Below are 14,072 nucleotides of genomic sequence, written 5' to 3' on the forward strand. Positions count from 1 at the left end.
AGCTGGCCCTCCTGTAGCTTCTTATGAAAAAACGACCAGTCTAAGATTTTAAAATTCCCTTTCTGTAAGGTTCCTCTCTTCTCCCCTCACTACAGTAGTCTTTCTGGGGTAGAACTACATTTTATGAGGATGCAGATTGTCATCCTTGATAGGCAAATGCAGAGCCAGGGTAACACTTGCAGGGGAAAATAATGGGGCATGAGAGGTATGCTTAACAATTCTCTCATTAGCCCACAAGTGAATACTTTGAAATTATTTCCTCAGCCAGACTCCAAAACTAAAAGAAGCCTGGCTGAGTGAAAACAGCCTGAAGGGAAAATTTGGAGAGGAAAACTGAAGGACACAAAGATGGGATTAAGCATCCCTCCTACCTGATCTGCCTGTTGATTCTTTCCTGCAAATGCCTGCTTCACTCCACCTGCATTTGCCAAGGTAATTATTTTAAAAATTCTAGCCTGCCATTTGGTCCCACTAAATCAGTCACAAAAGTGGCTTACAATAACTACAAAAATCTCTAAAAATAATTACAAAACAAGCATGTGACCTCAACTGAAGAAACTAACAGAGGAGAAAACTCAAACAAGAGGCAAAATGCAGAAAAAAGAAGCTATCTAGAACAGAAAGGTCTTAAATACCCATTTAAAGAGAGAGCAAGGACATCAGACAGACTTTACAGGGAAGGGAGCTCCAAAAGCCAAAGAACTTCAGCTGATAAGACAATGCTTTGCATCTCCACTAGCCACACCTCCATCGATGGTGAATTATGAAGCAGAGCCTTAAACTTTGAATGCAGAGCATTGGCAGGTTGATAGAGAGAGGACACAGTCCTTCAGAAGCCTAATCCCAAGCCATGCAGAACTTTATGGTAATGACCAGCACTCTGAATTTTGACTGGAAACATACCAAAGCCAATGTAGCTCATGAATCACAGGTGTTATCTACTCTGAACAATGAATGCCAATAGCATCCTAACGGTTACATTTTGCACCAGATGTAGTTTCTGAACAAGGGCAGTCTCAGGTACAGTGTGTTATGGTAGTCGAGATGTTGTGTGATTAAGGTGTGGGTCACTTTAGCCAGATTTTCTTTCCTCAGGAAGAGTCGCAGGTGGCATACTAGTTGAAGTTGAGCAAAAGCATTCTTGGTCACAGCTGTCACCCCTTCTCCAAGTGCTAGGCTGGATGTAAAATCACTCCTAGATTGTGTACCTGAGCCTTCAAGGGGACTGTAATATGTAGTTCTACTTCTAGGCTATAGTGCCTTCAGAAAATACAGATCTAGCTCTGTTAGGTTATAATTTGCTGTAAAAAATACCCTGAACCTTTGTATTATAAAAACAAACATAACAAAAATAAATAGGTTGGCTTAATTTCCTGAAAATCCTATACCTGTCGGTACGGATTTGCATTTCCATCAAAAATGGAATGTTTCAGAGCAAAGATGTGCTTATTTCTTGGCACGCTGTGCCACAACAGAGATGGACACAAAATTAAAATATGTTTTTCTGGAAAATAAGTAGAATGTCTAACAGACAATCCTATGGATGTCTACTCAGAAATAAGTTCCACTGTAGTCATAGAATTATGGAAGAGACCCACATGGTCATCTAGTCCAACCCCCTGCCCGTAGCAGGAAATCCTCCTAGAGCTATCGAGCCTCTGCCTAAAGATATCCAGTGAGGAAGAATCCACCACCTCCCTCAGCAATCTGTTCCATTGCCAAACCACCCTTATCTCCAATAATTTATTCCCAGTGTCCAACAGGAATCTCCTCTCTTGCAGTTTGTACCCATTTGATCTAGTTCTACTCTCAGAGGCAGCTTCTTCTTCCATATGACGGCCCTTCAGATATTTGAAGAGGGCTATTGTATCCTCTCTCAGTCTTTTCTTCTCCAGGCTAAACACACCAAGTTCCTAACACACCAACCTTTCCTCACAGGGCTTATTCTCCAGCCCTGAATGGAACTCCAGCCCCAGGAAACATGTATAGGATTGCAGTTGAAGAGAATCCCGGAACGGTTTTCTCCAAAGGAGGTAAGAATTATTGAGCTATTGTTTATGATACAGTAACCTGATGTGAACTGCCTGAATATATAAAGTGTTCTGATGAATTCGCTTCTTTATGTACAGCTTTTGTCTGTATTTTTCCCCTTAATTTAAGAATAGGCTAAGGACTGGTGGCAGGCTTAGGGTAGCATGTATAGGGAAGTTCTCATACAGAAGGGGCAATCTGTGAAAGTCAGTGCCAGTACAAGAAGCCACTGCAATTTATGCAACCATGACAGTCTTGAGAGAATGTTCATGGGAGGTAACAGCAAGTGTTAACTGTTCCTAAAAGGAACAGGAAGTAAAACTAATCTCTTTTGTTTGTCTGGTGGCATGGAAAGCAATCGGTTCACATATAACCTATTTTCTACATTCATAACTACAGGCTTAGTTGTCACCTCCACATACTCATAGCTGTGCTATAGTTGTCAACTCACCAAGTAGGACTCCACTTGCAACTCCAGGAATTCCTTGAATTTCCGTGACATTGTTCAGGGCAAAATATTCATTACACGTGGCATTTAGCAAGGGACTGTCACAGAAATGGGTCCACAGTGCCGTAGTCGTTGTTACATTGTCTACGTCATAATATTTGGCACAAGGAAAAGTTTGCATTCTTGACAATGTACGATTTCCAAGAAGGCAAATACTAGAAAATGAGATGAATAAAATAAAATAACCACAACTGCATTTGATTTAACTAAGGTGATCAATTTAGGTAACTGTTATTGACATTTAGCCACAGTGCTGTCTGATATGGAAAAATCTTATTTGACCACAGCAGAAAAGATGCATTTTACAAAAATAAAGAGAAATTAGTTCTATACGCCAAAGTTCTCGCTTCCACTTTTACTGCCGGTACAGTATATGTATTTAACAACCAAACAAATTAAATAAAGCAGTTCATATAATGAGTGACAAAAACTGGCATCAAACCAACATTTGGCTTCTTATAAATGGAACACATTCTTAAAAGAAGTCATCTAAGAAGCTCCTCTTTGGAATAATAACAATAACAGCTTGGAATCTAACCTTTGGCGAAGCAGCTCGCCAGATTCAGAAGTACCTTCCATGAACAGATGGAGAGTTGTGCTAATGCAAGAACCCCTTCCAACTGGACTCACTACATGAGCATAACACCCCTTTTGTTCACAGACAGAGATTCCTATGAGGAAATACTGTTCTGAAAAAGATTGAGATCCAACCCAATGTCTTTATACTGTCAAATAACTAAGGTAGAATGCTCTGGAGAAAAGAGAGCAGACACATGTTTATGAAGAACTCCCTTTTGCTCTGAATTAATTTATCAAGATGAGAAATCACGTTCTGGTTCAGTATTGAAAACCGAATCCATGGACCCCATATCTGAGGTTTCAGTTATCCGTGGATGTGGGACCCTGTGCCCATTTACCTGGTTTAAAGGTTGACTGGGTGAAGAAAATCTTCCTTAAACTGAGCACTGTAAACCTATAGACTTACAGCGCTTTGCAAGCAGCCTCTGAGCAGCCAGAACATTTGGAAAAAACTGAAAGAGGTCAATAAGAAGCGAAATTAGTGCTTCAGTTTTTTCCAAGTGTGCTGCTTGACCACAGAGATCGCTGTCCTGATCCCTCTTGTTAAGTGGCGCATGACTGTAACAGCCTCCATGCTACAAAGAGACTAACAGGAAGCAGGAACTGTCCTGCTTCCTGTTATTTGTCCTCTAGTGTGCAGGCTAGTTGCTTATTCAGTTCAGCAAAATGTTAAAGCAAGAAACATCCACACTTCAGCGTGGCTACACAAAAACAGGATAATGTAATGGGCAGGGTTCAGATCTGCGGATAACTGAACCTGTGGATATTGGCTGTGTGGATATGGGGGCCCACCTGTAATCCAACAAATTGTTGTCTATACCAGGGGTGTCCAAAGTTTTTGGCAGGAGGGCCACATCATCTCTCTGACACTGTGTCGGGGGCCGGGAAAAAAAAGAATTAATTTACATTTAAAATTTGAATAAATTTACATAAATTAATATACTAGAGGTGGAACTTATATGAATGAATGAAGGTCTTGCAATAGCTCAAGGCCTATAAAAGGCCTTGCACAAAGCCAGGCTGGTTTTTTCTTTGCTGCTGCTGCTGCATCTCAGACATGAAAGAGCAAGCAGTGGAGGGGAGCCCTCATCCCACAGTCAATGTGAGAGGTCAAACAGTTGCCCTCATGCTGAGAGCAGTTGTGTCGAGCCAGTGTGGGCTCCAGCAAGTTACCAGAGGGCCAGAGGCTCATTGGAGACTGGCATGTCCCTGAGGGCTGCATTGGGAGTCCTTGAGGGCTGCAAGTGGCCCCAGGGCTGGGGTTTGGGCACCCCTGGTCTATACCTTACACATGTCACCTGATATTTGTCTCTGCTAATGCAAATACAAGTGATAATGTTTGCCCTACCTGTCTTTTAATGTTTGCTTCAACCACGTCAACTAAACCCAAAATATTCAAGATAGTAAAACAATAAGAGACCTAAAAAAACCTGTCCTGTACTTACCGAAAGTCAGGCGGGTCGAAAGCAGTTTTAATAACACCAGCATAAATAGCAATTATTGAAAGGATCACACATGCCAGGAAGACGAGTGCAAGCTTATTGACATATTTGACTCCCACAAAAACTACTATAGCCATTAATGCAAGAATGCATGTCCCATAAACTCTCATATTGTTCAATGTGGCTGCCTCATCTTCAGTTGATCCTTCTCCTTTAAAAATAGCAGCATTGGGGGAAATGTACTTCTATAAGAGAAACAAATATTGCACTATTTTTTTAACCACACAATTCAAACCACATATAGTTTAAATTACTTAAGTAACACACTAAGAACCCAATCCTATTGATGAGCACCAGCACAGCACAGCACACGCCAGCACTGGGTGTCATAAAATCACTGTGAAGCACTTTTCTACATCCAGGCAGTAAGCTGCACCAGCAGAAGGCCTGCGCTGTCCCATGGACTCTGCATCCAGCCCAATAATCACCAGTCCGATGCCAGGTGGTGAAGGGAAGGTGGGACTGAGGCAGGGAGAGTGTGTTTCGGGGTGGGGCGAGAGTAGTTCAGACCCAGGAGGGGGTGAAAACAGCAGCCTAACCGCTATCCTGGGCATGAAAGCCCTATACAGCGCTATTCGGTTCTGCACTAGCGATACAGCTGGCACAGATCCAAGTAGCCTAATTAAGCAGGCTGAGGCTCTACACAGGGTAAGGGAACAAATGTTCCGAACTGCTCAATTTCAATGCTAGATACAGTGTGGGCCCTGTGGCACTACTGAGCCAAATGTTCTTACCTTGAGGAGGCCTCTGTGACTGTCTCCCCAGCATAGTATGCAGCGCATGCCCCATTGGCAAGGCTGCACCGAAACTGAAAGTTGGATAGGATTGGGCCCACAGCCATTTATGGAGTGAGCTTACTTATATTTTATTGTTTATACATTCATTTCAGGCATGTTATTCTACAGCCAGATTGAATGCCTTTTAAAATGGCATTTATCTTGAATAATCTTGTCTACTCTCACAGGAGCTTCAGTAGAAAAGAGTATATCCGAGAAAGCAAAATTGTGATATAAAATACAAACTTACCAGCAGAATTTCAATTGTGCCAAGAATATACATAGCGCCTGCAAATGTTGTGCCCAAGTAAAAACAGAGTCCCACAGCTCCACCAAACTCTGGCCCTAAGGATCTTGAGATCATGTAGTATGAGCCACCAGCTACAAAATAAACATTGATACAACATAAATGAACATGTTATATAATGCACCCAACATACTTAAAATATACTGATGCTGCTAAATTAATTTATCCCTAAATTATATTCAGTATGCTAGAAAATCAACTTGGTTGGAAAGCTTGTAAGCAAAACAATCTCAGTAAGGATACAGTTCTATATAATGGATGTTAAAGTATTTTAAAATTCCTAAGGTTAAGTTTAAAGATTTGTTACCTGAAATATCACAGCCATCGTGAGCTTAATAAAGTTTTCTTCTTTTTCATGTGCCCTTATCATATATTACAAATTCATACAAGCATATCTTCTCACATCTCTTTTAGTTTACCAGCATAGACTCAAAGAATCTGAAGAGCTATAGGCTGAAATTCTCTATTGGAGAGCCTTAGCTTCCTTCACAGAACTATAGTTCCCAACATTCCCTGGATAGACGGAATGACAATTAGACCTCTTTAATTCTATAGTGCAGGTATGGTGCATGTAAGCGTGCAAGCTTTTTATTTAAAAGATTTATAACCCACCCCTCCCCCCATAACAGGGGGGAAGAATGAACATGAACAATGTTCTTAACAGGGCCAAGGTAGGAAGACTGCCTTCTTCCGTATGAGACAGCCTGTCCCTTGAGGACACTTGGAAATGGGAGGCTCCTGTGAGTACTGCTAGTCTCTGAGGCTTAAATGGTGGGAAGAAGAAGAAGGGTCTTCTGTCTAGCAGCAGCACCACAACTATGAAACTCCTCCCAGCTGGCCTTCTGATGAGGGGCATTTTGGTTTGGACTGCTTTCACTCTTTAGAACACTGTGTTTTGCTGCTTCTGGGGTTTGTTATTTTGTTGTTTTTTATGTTGGTTTTATTGTTTTAAATTCTTGATGTTATTAGCCACCTTGATAATTTTTGAAAGAAAAAGGTAGGGTATAAATGTTTTTAAAATAAACTTTGTTACAATAATATAATTTTATTACAACACAAAGCTAAAAAGAGCAAGCTAGCATACATCATAATACACAAGTTACAAAAAAGTGTGAAATGCAGCAGCACTAGTAGCAATAGAACCAACTAAAAACACACACACACAGAAGTCTCTTTCAGATTTTTGTTCTCAAAAGAAAGGAGAAAGTGTTTTATTACATTTCAACGGACATTGTAAGCTACCCTGAGTGCCTCTACCATTTAAATAAATAAAATGTGTACACACACACACAGACCCCATATCTAAATCTTTCTCTCTCTCTCTCTCCCCCCCCCCTCTTATAAGACTATTTCTTCTTCACTCTGCTAGTCATTCTGATCAATTCTTCACCTGGCTTTCAACCAAACCTGTTTAGACATTAGAATCACTTTGGTTACAAATTCCACTTAACAGATCAATGCAGTACAACACCCATTTACTCTGGCTAGAATGTATAATGATACCTTCTTCACTTAAATTACAAAATGGATAGGGTAAAGAGAGGGTAAAAGCACTACCAGCTATAAAGTGCCCTTTCTTTGCCTGTTACTATAATTTATCCATGTATCTAATTACCAGGAAGTTATTGCCCCTGTTTTGTTGTTCCATCCCATTCCTTCCTCTGCTCCTGCTTCCCTCCCTTTCCCTGGCTTCCATTGTAGATTCCTGGCAGACAGTCATCAGGATGTGTAAACAGCTGTCTGTCATCAATCTTCCTTAAAGGGCCAAAAGACTATTCTCTTTTTTTCATTTTATCTCATTATCATATTTTCTGTTAATTTCCTGGAAAATTCAAATAAATATAACGCTTTTAAAAAGTGAAAGACTTGTACAAGCATTCTGATGTCATGGAGAAACATCCCTCACCTGAAGAAATGACAGTACTCTTTATATGCCAAGGCTGACCTACCAATCAGCCTGTCACATTCTCTGTTCTGTCAAGAACTCTAACAGACCAACCCTAACTAAGGCTACATAGCAGTGTTGGAGGCCTGCTGCCTCAGTTATCTCCAGTGGCAGGGCGAGGGGGAGGAATGGAGGAGTGTCTGGTCAGGGAGGAGGGTGGGCAGGAACTGGAATGGATGCACATGGATGCACATGCACCAGGATCCGAATCCCTTTCGCTCTTCCCTACTCTGCTTGGACTTGCTCTAGCAAACTAGATGGCAAGATCCAAGAAGACCCAATTAGGCAATGAAGTCTTGTTCCTCGTAATTAAACAAATGTTCCCTTACATAAGGGGTCTCTGGACTGTCCCCATGCAAGAAACAGCATGTGCTCCATTGGCTTTGCTGTATCGGAACGGGAAGGTTAGTTTCCCCAGAGAACAAAAACCTTGACCTAAACCATCCTGGATCCCCAAAGGTCTAACTCACATCATGGCATTGGTTCAGTTTGCTGACTTTAGAGAAGAAAATCTTTTGATTTCAAACCAGCCAAAATAGGATAAGTGAAAACTGGCCAACTGTGTTAAGGGAGGGGGGAATGTGGCCAGTCAAGCCACAATGACAGCTGTGATGCTGTCCATCCAGGACAAGGATAATTCCTGATCTCGATCTCTCTGCTGCCAGCAGAAAGCTGATTGTAAGGGGATCTCTTTCAGTCAGGGAAAGTTTTAGCTGGAATCTGTTTTTACTTTGTTTTGATCTTTGCCACTTGAACTCAAGTATAGGATTTATCTCTGTTTATCCCTTATCCCTGTTTACTCACAAAAAACCTTTTCCTGCACGTGGGCCAAAACAAACCTGCCTAGTTCTTTAACCTGAAGAGCAACCTGCCCCCTGTCTCCTTAGCCTGATTCAGGTGGTGCTTTTCAAAGAAGATTTGAGAGTATTGCCTGATTGTATGGGGATGCATGGGTGAAAGAGAAAGAGAAGTGAAGCAAGGACATTGGTTGAGATGCTCCCCCACCAACTCCCTCCCCAGGGAAATCAGCATGGGTGCTATTGGGCAACAAAAAGACTCGCAGCAGACTGCAAAGTTTACTTCTGGCTTCATCTCACAGAGCCAGCAGTGGTGAAAATAATACAGAACACATGTATGGCAGTGGCATGTTGTATGATAGAAGTCTTATATGCATGCTTACTTGATCTAAGAATGGGAGAAGCACTTATTCACAGAAGTGCTACCCTGGAGATCACCACATATGTAACAATGTAGTAAAATAAATGTGGCACTGTGTCATAAGGATATCTGGTTCCACAGATCATTAGTCACCATTGGTGACTAATAAAATACACAAACTCCAAGGCTGCTATAAAGTGCAAAGGTTGCAAAGTTTACTTAAACTTCATGCTGGGAGAAAATGCATTTAATGGTCCAGAAAGATTCTCCTTCTCACAGTCTCTTTATGACAAAAAATACTGCAGTTTTGCCATAATGATCCATTTGCTTATCAGAATAACAAGTTTTTGTCCAAGACATAATCTAAATTTCTTTAACTAAAAATTATATAAACATGAGTGCTAGCTTTTGCTGAACTACCTCATATTCCTTTTACTTAAATATTTCAATCTACAAAAAGATCTCTTTTTTCTTTTAATGAAGTTTTAGATTTTTGCTGTCATATTAATCCTTAGTCTGCATTTTTCTCCATTTTCTGTTTTTATTGTAAGAGGTATAGAAGTGTTCAAACTTGGTTCAATTAATGTGTGTTAGGAAGACCTCCAGGTCTTTTGTCTAATGTCAACAGGGAGCTTATGCAAGTACAATTGTGCATATGAATGGATCACTCAGCACCAGTATCAGCAACCTATCTTTCAGGTTTTTGGATCATGCAGAGTGCATTCAACAGGCACACACTTGTATGTGTTTAAGCTTGCTAAAGATGCTGAAACACATAGGTGGGGCAGAGCTTGCCATAATCCCACATCCCCAATGCATTCAGTGTACATGCAAAGCCACTGAGTAGTATAGAAGTCTCAACAGTGTCATATTCTGAATTCTTCTCCCAAGTGCTGCTAGAGAAGTATCTGTCCCCAAGCCTGGCTGGAAATCAAACTGAAATAGATCTAAAACAGCTTCATCCAAGTGCACCTGGAATTGTGTGGCCATTACCTGGTTCAAACACCTTGCTTGAAAGTGTAGGAGTGTCAAGGTCCTCAAAAAGCACCATGGATGCTATTAGGCCCACTATATGAAACATGTTTGACACCCCTGGTGTAGATAATGCTTGGTGAACTCTCCAAAGTCAGAGAAACATCTTGAATAAGATTTGGGGAAGTCCAGGCTAATTGCTTCTCTTTATCCTCTCAGATCTGCTTACATTGAGGTCTGTATATTGCTGCCAACTTTTGCTGGCTATGTGCATGTGCAGTCCCAGGTTCCTGATAGTCTGGGTGGGCAAGTGTTCAGGGGATGCCTCTCACAAGTGCAGGATTTTCCTGCATATCTCAGAGGGTCCTCTTTGCCTCTAGGAAGTCTTTCTTACCTCTCTCATACAATACAACTGACAATCGTTTTACTAATACAAGTACTGATACAACCCACACAGAAGCAAACAATACCTGCAGCACTGTCTTAGAAAGCAGCAACTAAAAAAAGCCTAGATAATCCGCCAACAGCAAAATATCTCCTGCTCTGCTCTGGCTAATTGGCTAACACATTACTTGGACTATAAAAAGGTAGGTATGAAGTTGCACTAAGGAGGAGATTGACAAGACTCCTCTTGGAACAATAACTCCAGCTTGGATGTTCATAAGTCAAGGAGGATGCAGAAACATCAGAAGAGTTCAAAGTAAGGTCAGAAGTGATTCCAGGGTCTGCAACATGATTCATTTGACTCAATCTAATTCCTTAGAAAATAGAGGATCACTATGCCTAGATTTAATACACATGGAAAAGTATCTCATGATAAGGTGTTTTTTTAAGTTGCAGAAAAAGTGGAAACAAATCAAGTACTTATTTGTACTTATTTGGAAATAAGTTACTTATTTGGAAATAAGTACCATTGAAATCATGCTTGGAAGCAAATGTTCTGAATTGAGATTACCAAATACTTGGCCTGTTATAGTTCACATGCCCTTAATATGACTTTCCAGTTAAGATGGGGGTGGAAGAGGGACAGACCAATCATGAATTGCAATTGGTCTGCAATAAATCCAACCTAATTTTATCCAACCTGCGCCCTACCCCATATGCCAAAAAAGAGGAACAATGTGAGACAGGGAAAGGAGGGGGGAACCTGAGAAGGAGGAGTCAGCCCCAAAATTTGAATATGAGCTCTGTTAGTATTTTTTAAAGCTCTGTAGTTGAAATAGTTCAGTTCTAGTGGTTTCCAGAGAGAAACATGCATATCTAAGGCATTCTTTCTAACATGTCTTCCTCCTACAACTCAATTTTGGAAGCAACAACATAGGAAACTGCAACTGATGCAGACAACTGATCCATCTAGATGAGTATTGTCAATGCCAACAGGCAGTGGTTCTCCAAGTTTCAGACAGGAATTTTTATCAGCTGAATCTAGAGACTAAACCTGGGATATTCTGCATGGAAAACAGATGCTGCATTGAGCTATGGCTCAGAAATAGACCACAATGCCCTGATGAAACCTGTGCTACAGCTGACAGGTGAGAGGAATTCTCTGAAGCCTCAACGTTGCCTCAAAACATAGTCCCATTTCTGAGCCCTAACTGGTTGAGCAAGGAAGGTCAGCAGAGAATGTCTGGAGGCAAACTATTCTGCAGTTTGTTTACTTACTGCATTTATATACCTCTTTTCCACCTAGGTACTCAAGGTGATTTAAGTATTATAATAATGACTCACAATCTAAAAGGCATCACACAAAAGGAAAAGAGTACTGTAACATAATAATCAGGTGACCACTGCAAGAGGCAGTTCTGTAAGGGCAAGAGCTCAGTGGTGGTTGCAACACCGCTTGCTCATTTTTCTGGGAAATGTGGGGAAAAACACAAACATAAATACATCTTTACATGCAGAATGAAGTATATATCCAATTTGAAGATAGGAAAAAAACTGTGGTTTGGGAGTTTTGTCTTAGATGTACTGTATATGCAGGTTGTAAAAGCAGTGATTTTACTGCCGTAGAAAGCCTTTGTGAAATGATACCAGGAGCATAACCTTTATTTCCACTATTATCATCATTGAAATGATGATTAATAAAAGAGTGAAAACATCTGAAAAGGAACCAGACAGTACTAGATAGGTGGGAAATAATTGCTTGATTTTACTATCTTAGGCAGCAACTTTACCCTCAGACAGGTAAGTGCCATTGATTTTGTATAATTGAGGCAGGATTGTATTCCTAATGCTTCCTGTTCACATAAATGTGTATGAAGGTCTGCTGCATCAATACAAGCAAAATAAAACAAACAGCACCTATTAAAGGCAGGAGTGACATCAGGAGTTGGCCAGGAAAGGCCTGGGCCAAGTGCCCAAACTCATCATAGGGCCCACCTAGCCAAGTTAACTACTGAACCCTCAATACTAGCGGCAATGGTAAAATTCTCAACAAAGGTTTATAAAAAATGATTGCTCAGTGAAAAATTATTTTGTATGAACATAAATGCCTATACCAAATGTTGTTTTCTGTTTTGCACATCACGCATAAAATGCATTTTTAAAAATATCATCACAGATCATAAAACATACTGAAATTATAGTGTAGTATTCTCATTTTCTTCTTGGATGCAAGAGATACCACTACATATATAAGCATATATTGTAGTGTCACTTTCTGACCTCAATTATTTGTATACACTGGACTTTCAGTGTAGCAAGTTAACACATTTTTGCCCAGCCCACATGTGTACACATTTGGTCCCTGTTGCATATATGCAACGTTGGACAGAAATGGCTTAATCTGTTCTCTAGAAAGCAAGCCCACAGTGATCCCTATGGTATATATTTAAAAGAAGCAAGTCCCTAACTGGATGTCTGCTGCTGCATGGGAACTGGTGCTGGAAAGGCCTCCCTCTCTGTTTATTCCATGATGCAGCTGGGCTCTATTACTTGTAAATAATAGCTGGTGCTACCACCACAATCAGAAAACGTGAAGAGCTTCAAAGAAGAGGCCTCCACACATACATTCAACTTGTCTGGCAGGGCCAAGCACTGCAGGCACTAAGAGAAGGGAACATTTTCATGTTCTTAGCATGGCTGTCAAAAACAGCTCATCTTAGCAAGGTAGGCATGAAGAGACAGTCCAAGTCAAACCACACTAGGGAAAGAAGGACATTCCCTTTCTTTGGCACCATCCTCACTGACAAGGATTCCCCACTGTGGAAGGCAAAATATTTCTGTGCCTTCCTTCCTATAACCTTCAAGCCCATTCCATCATCATTGACAGGCATTTTACCATTATTCAATCATGAATTTATACAGTGAATTAAACATACTTTAAGATGTAAGTAAAATACTTAATTACCTGGAACGACGCCATTTGTTGCTATTGCACTCATTGATATTGCAGTTAGCATAGTCTGCAAGAACAAGTGATATTGGAGAATGTTTAGTAAATTTAAGAAATGGTGATTCAGATGCAGTCAGTCTAACCAGAAAAGGAACTTAGCACATGATCAAGCCCACACTGGCACAAAAAATAAATAAATGTTTGATTTTTATAAATAAGCAAATATGGATGCGAGAGTAACTGGTCAGAGTACTGGAGATTATGAAAACAAAAACTTGTGAAACACAAACGGCTCTTCTCACTCATATGCTAGGAAGCACATTCCTGCAATTCAGCATTCTTGATGAAAACAGTATAGTTGAAATTGTACCAGGTCTACAGAGCTTGTGTCCTGAGTACACTTCTGTACTGCAGCGAGTCATGGACTCTCCGCTCACAACAGGAGAGGAAACTGAACGCTTTCCACATGCGCTGCCTCCGACGCATTCTCGGCATCACCTGGCAGGACATAGTTCCTAACAACACAGTCCTGGAACATGCTGGAATCCCTAGCATGTATGCACTGCTGAAACAGAGACGCCTGCGTTGGCTCGGTCATGTCGTGAGAATGGATGATGGGCGGATCCCAAAGGATCTCCTCTATGGAGAACTCGTGCAAGGAAAGCGCCCTACAGGTAGACACAGCTGCGATACAAGGACATCTGCAAGAGGGATCTGAAGGCCTTAGGGATGGACCTCAACAAGTGGGAAACCCTGGCCTCTGAGCGGCCTGCTTGGAGGCAGGCTGTGCAGCACGGCCTTTCCCAGTTTGAAGAGACACTTTGTCAACAGTCTGAGGCAAAGAAGGAAGGCCCATAGCCAGGGAGGCAGACCAGGGACAGACTGCACTTGCTTCCAGTGTGGAAGGGATTGTCACTCCCAGATTGGCCTTTTCAGCCACACTAGACGCTGTGCCAGAAC

The 14,072-nt window shown here is 41.2% G+C and overlaps 1 protein-coding gene across 5 annotated transcripts in view; it reads right to left on the reverse strand.

Moving 5' to 3' along the window:
- Positions 1 to 14,072, reverse strand: part of SLC12A7 (solute carrier family 12 member 7) — a 134,395-nt gene that overhangs the window by 56,255 nt on the left and 64,068 nt on the right. For all 5 annotated transcript variants that reach the window (XM_066624035.1, XM_066624032.1, XM_066624036.1 and 2 more), the window contains exons 5-8: positions 13,128 to 13,182; positions 5,647 to 5,777; positions 4,564 to 4,805; positions 2,483 to 2,694 (exon numbers count right to left, since the gene is read on the reverse strand). In XM_066624035.1, the coding sequence (XP_066480132.1) occupies positions 2,483 to 2,694; positions 4,564 to 4,805; positions 5,647 to 5,777; positions 13,128 to 13,182 (640 nt within the window). The remainder of the gene's footprint in view (positions 1 to 2,482; positions 2,695 to 4,563; positions 4,806 to 5,646; positions 5,778 to 13,127; positions 13,183 to 14,072) is intronic.

This window comes from Tiliqua scincoides, chromosome 4 (assembly GCF_035046505.1).
Source record: "Tiliqua scincoides isolate rTilSci1 chromosome 4, rTilSci1.hap2, whole genome shotgun sequence".
Classification (NCBI taxonomy): Eukaryota; Metazoa; Chordata; class Lepidosauria; order Squamata; family Scincidae; genus Tiliqua; species Tiliqua scincoides.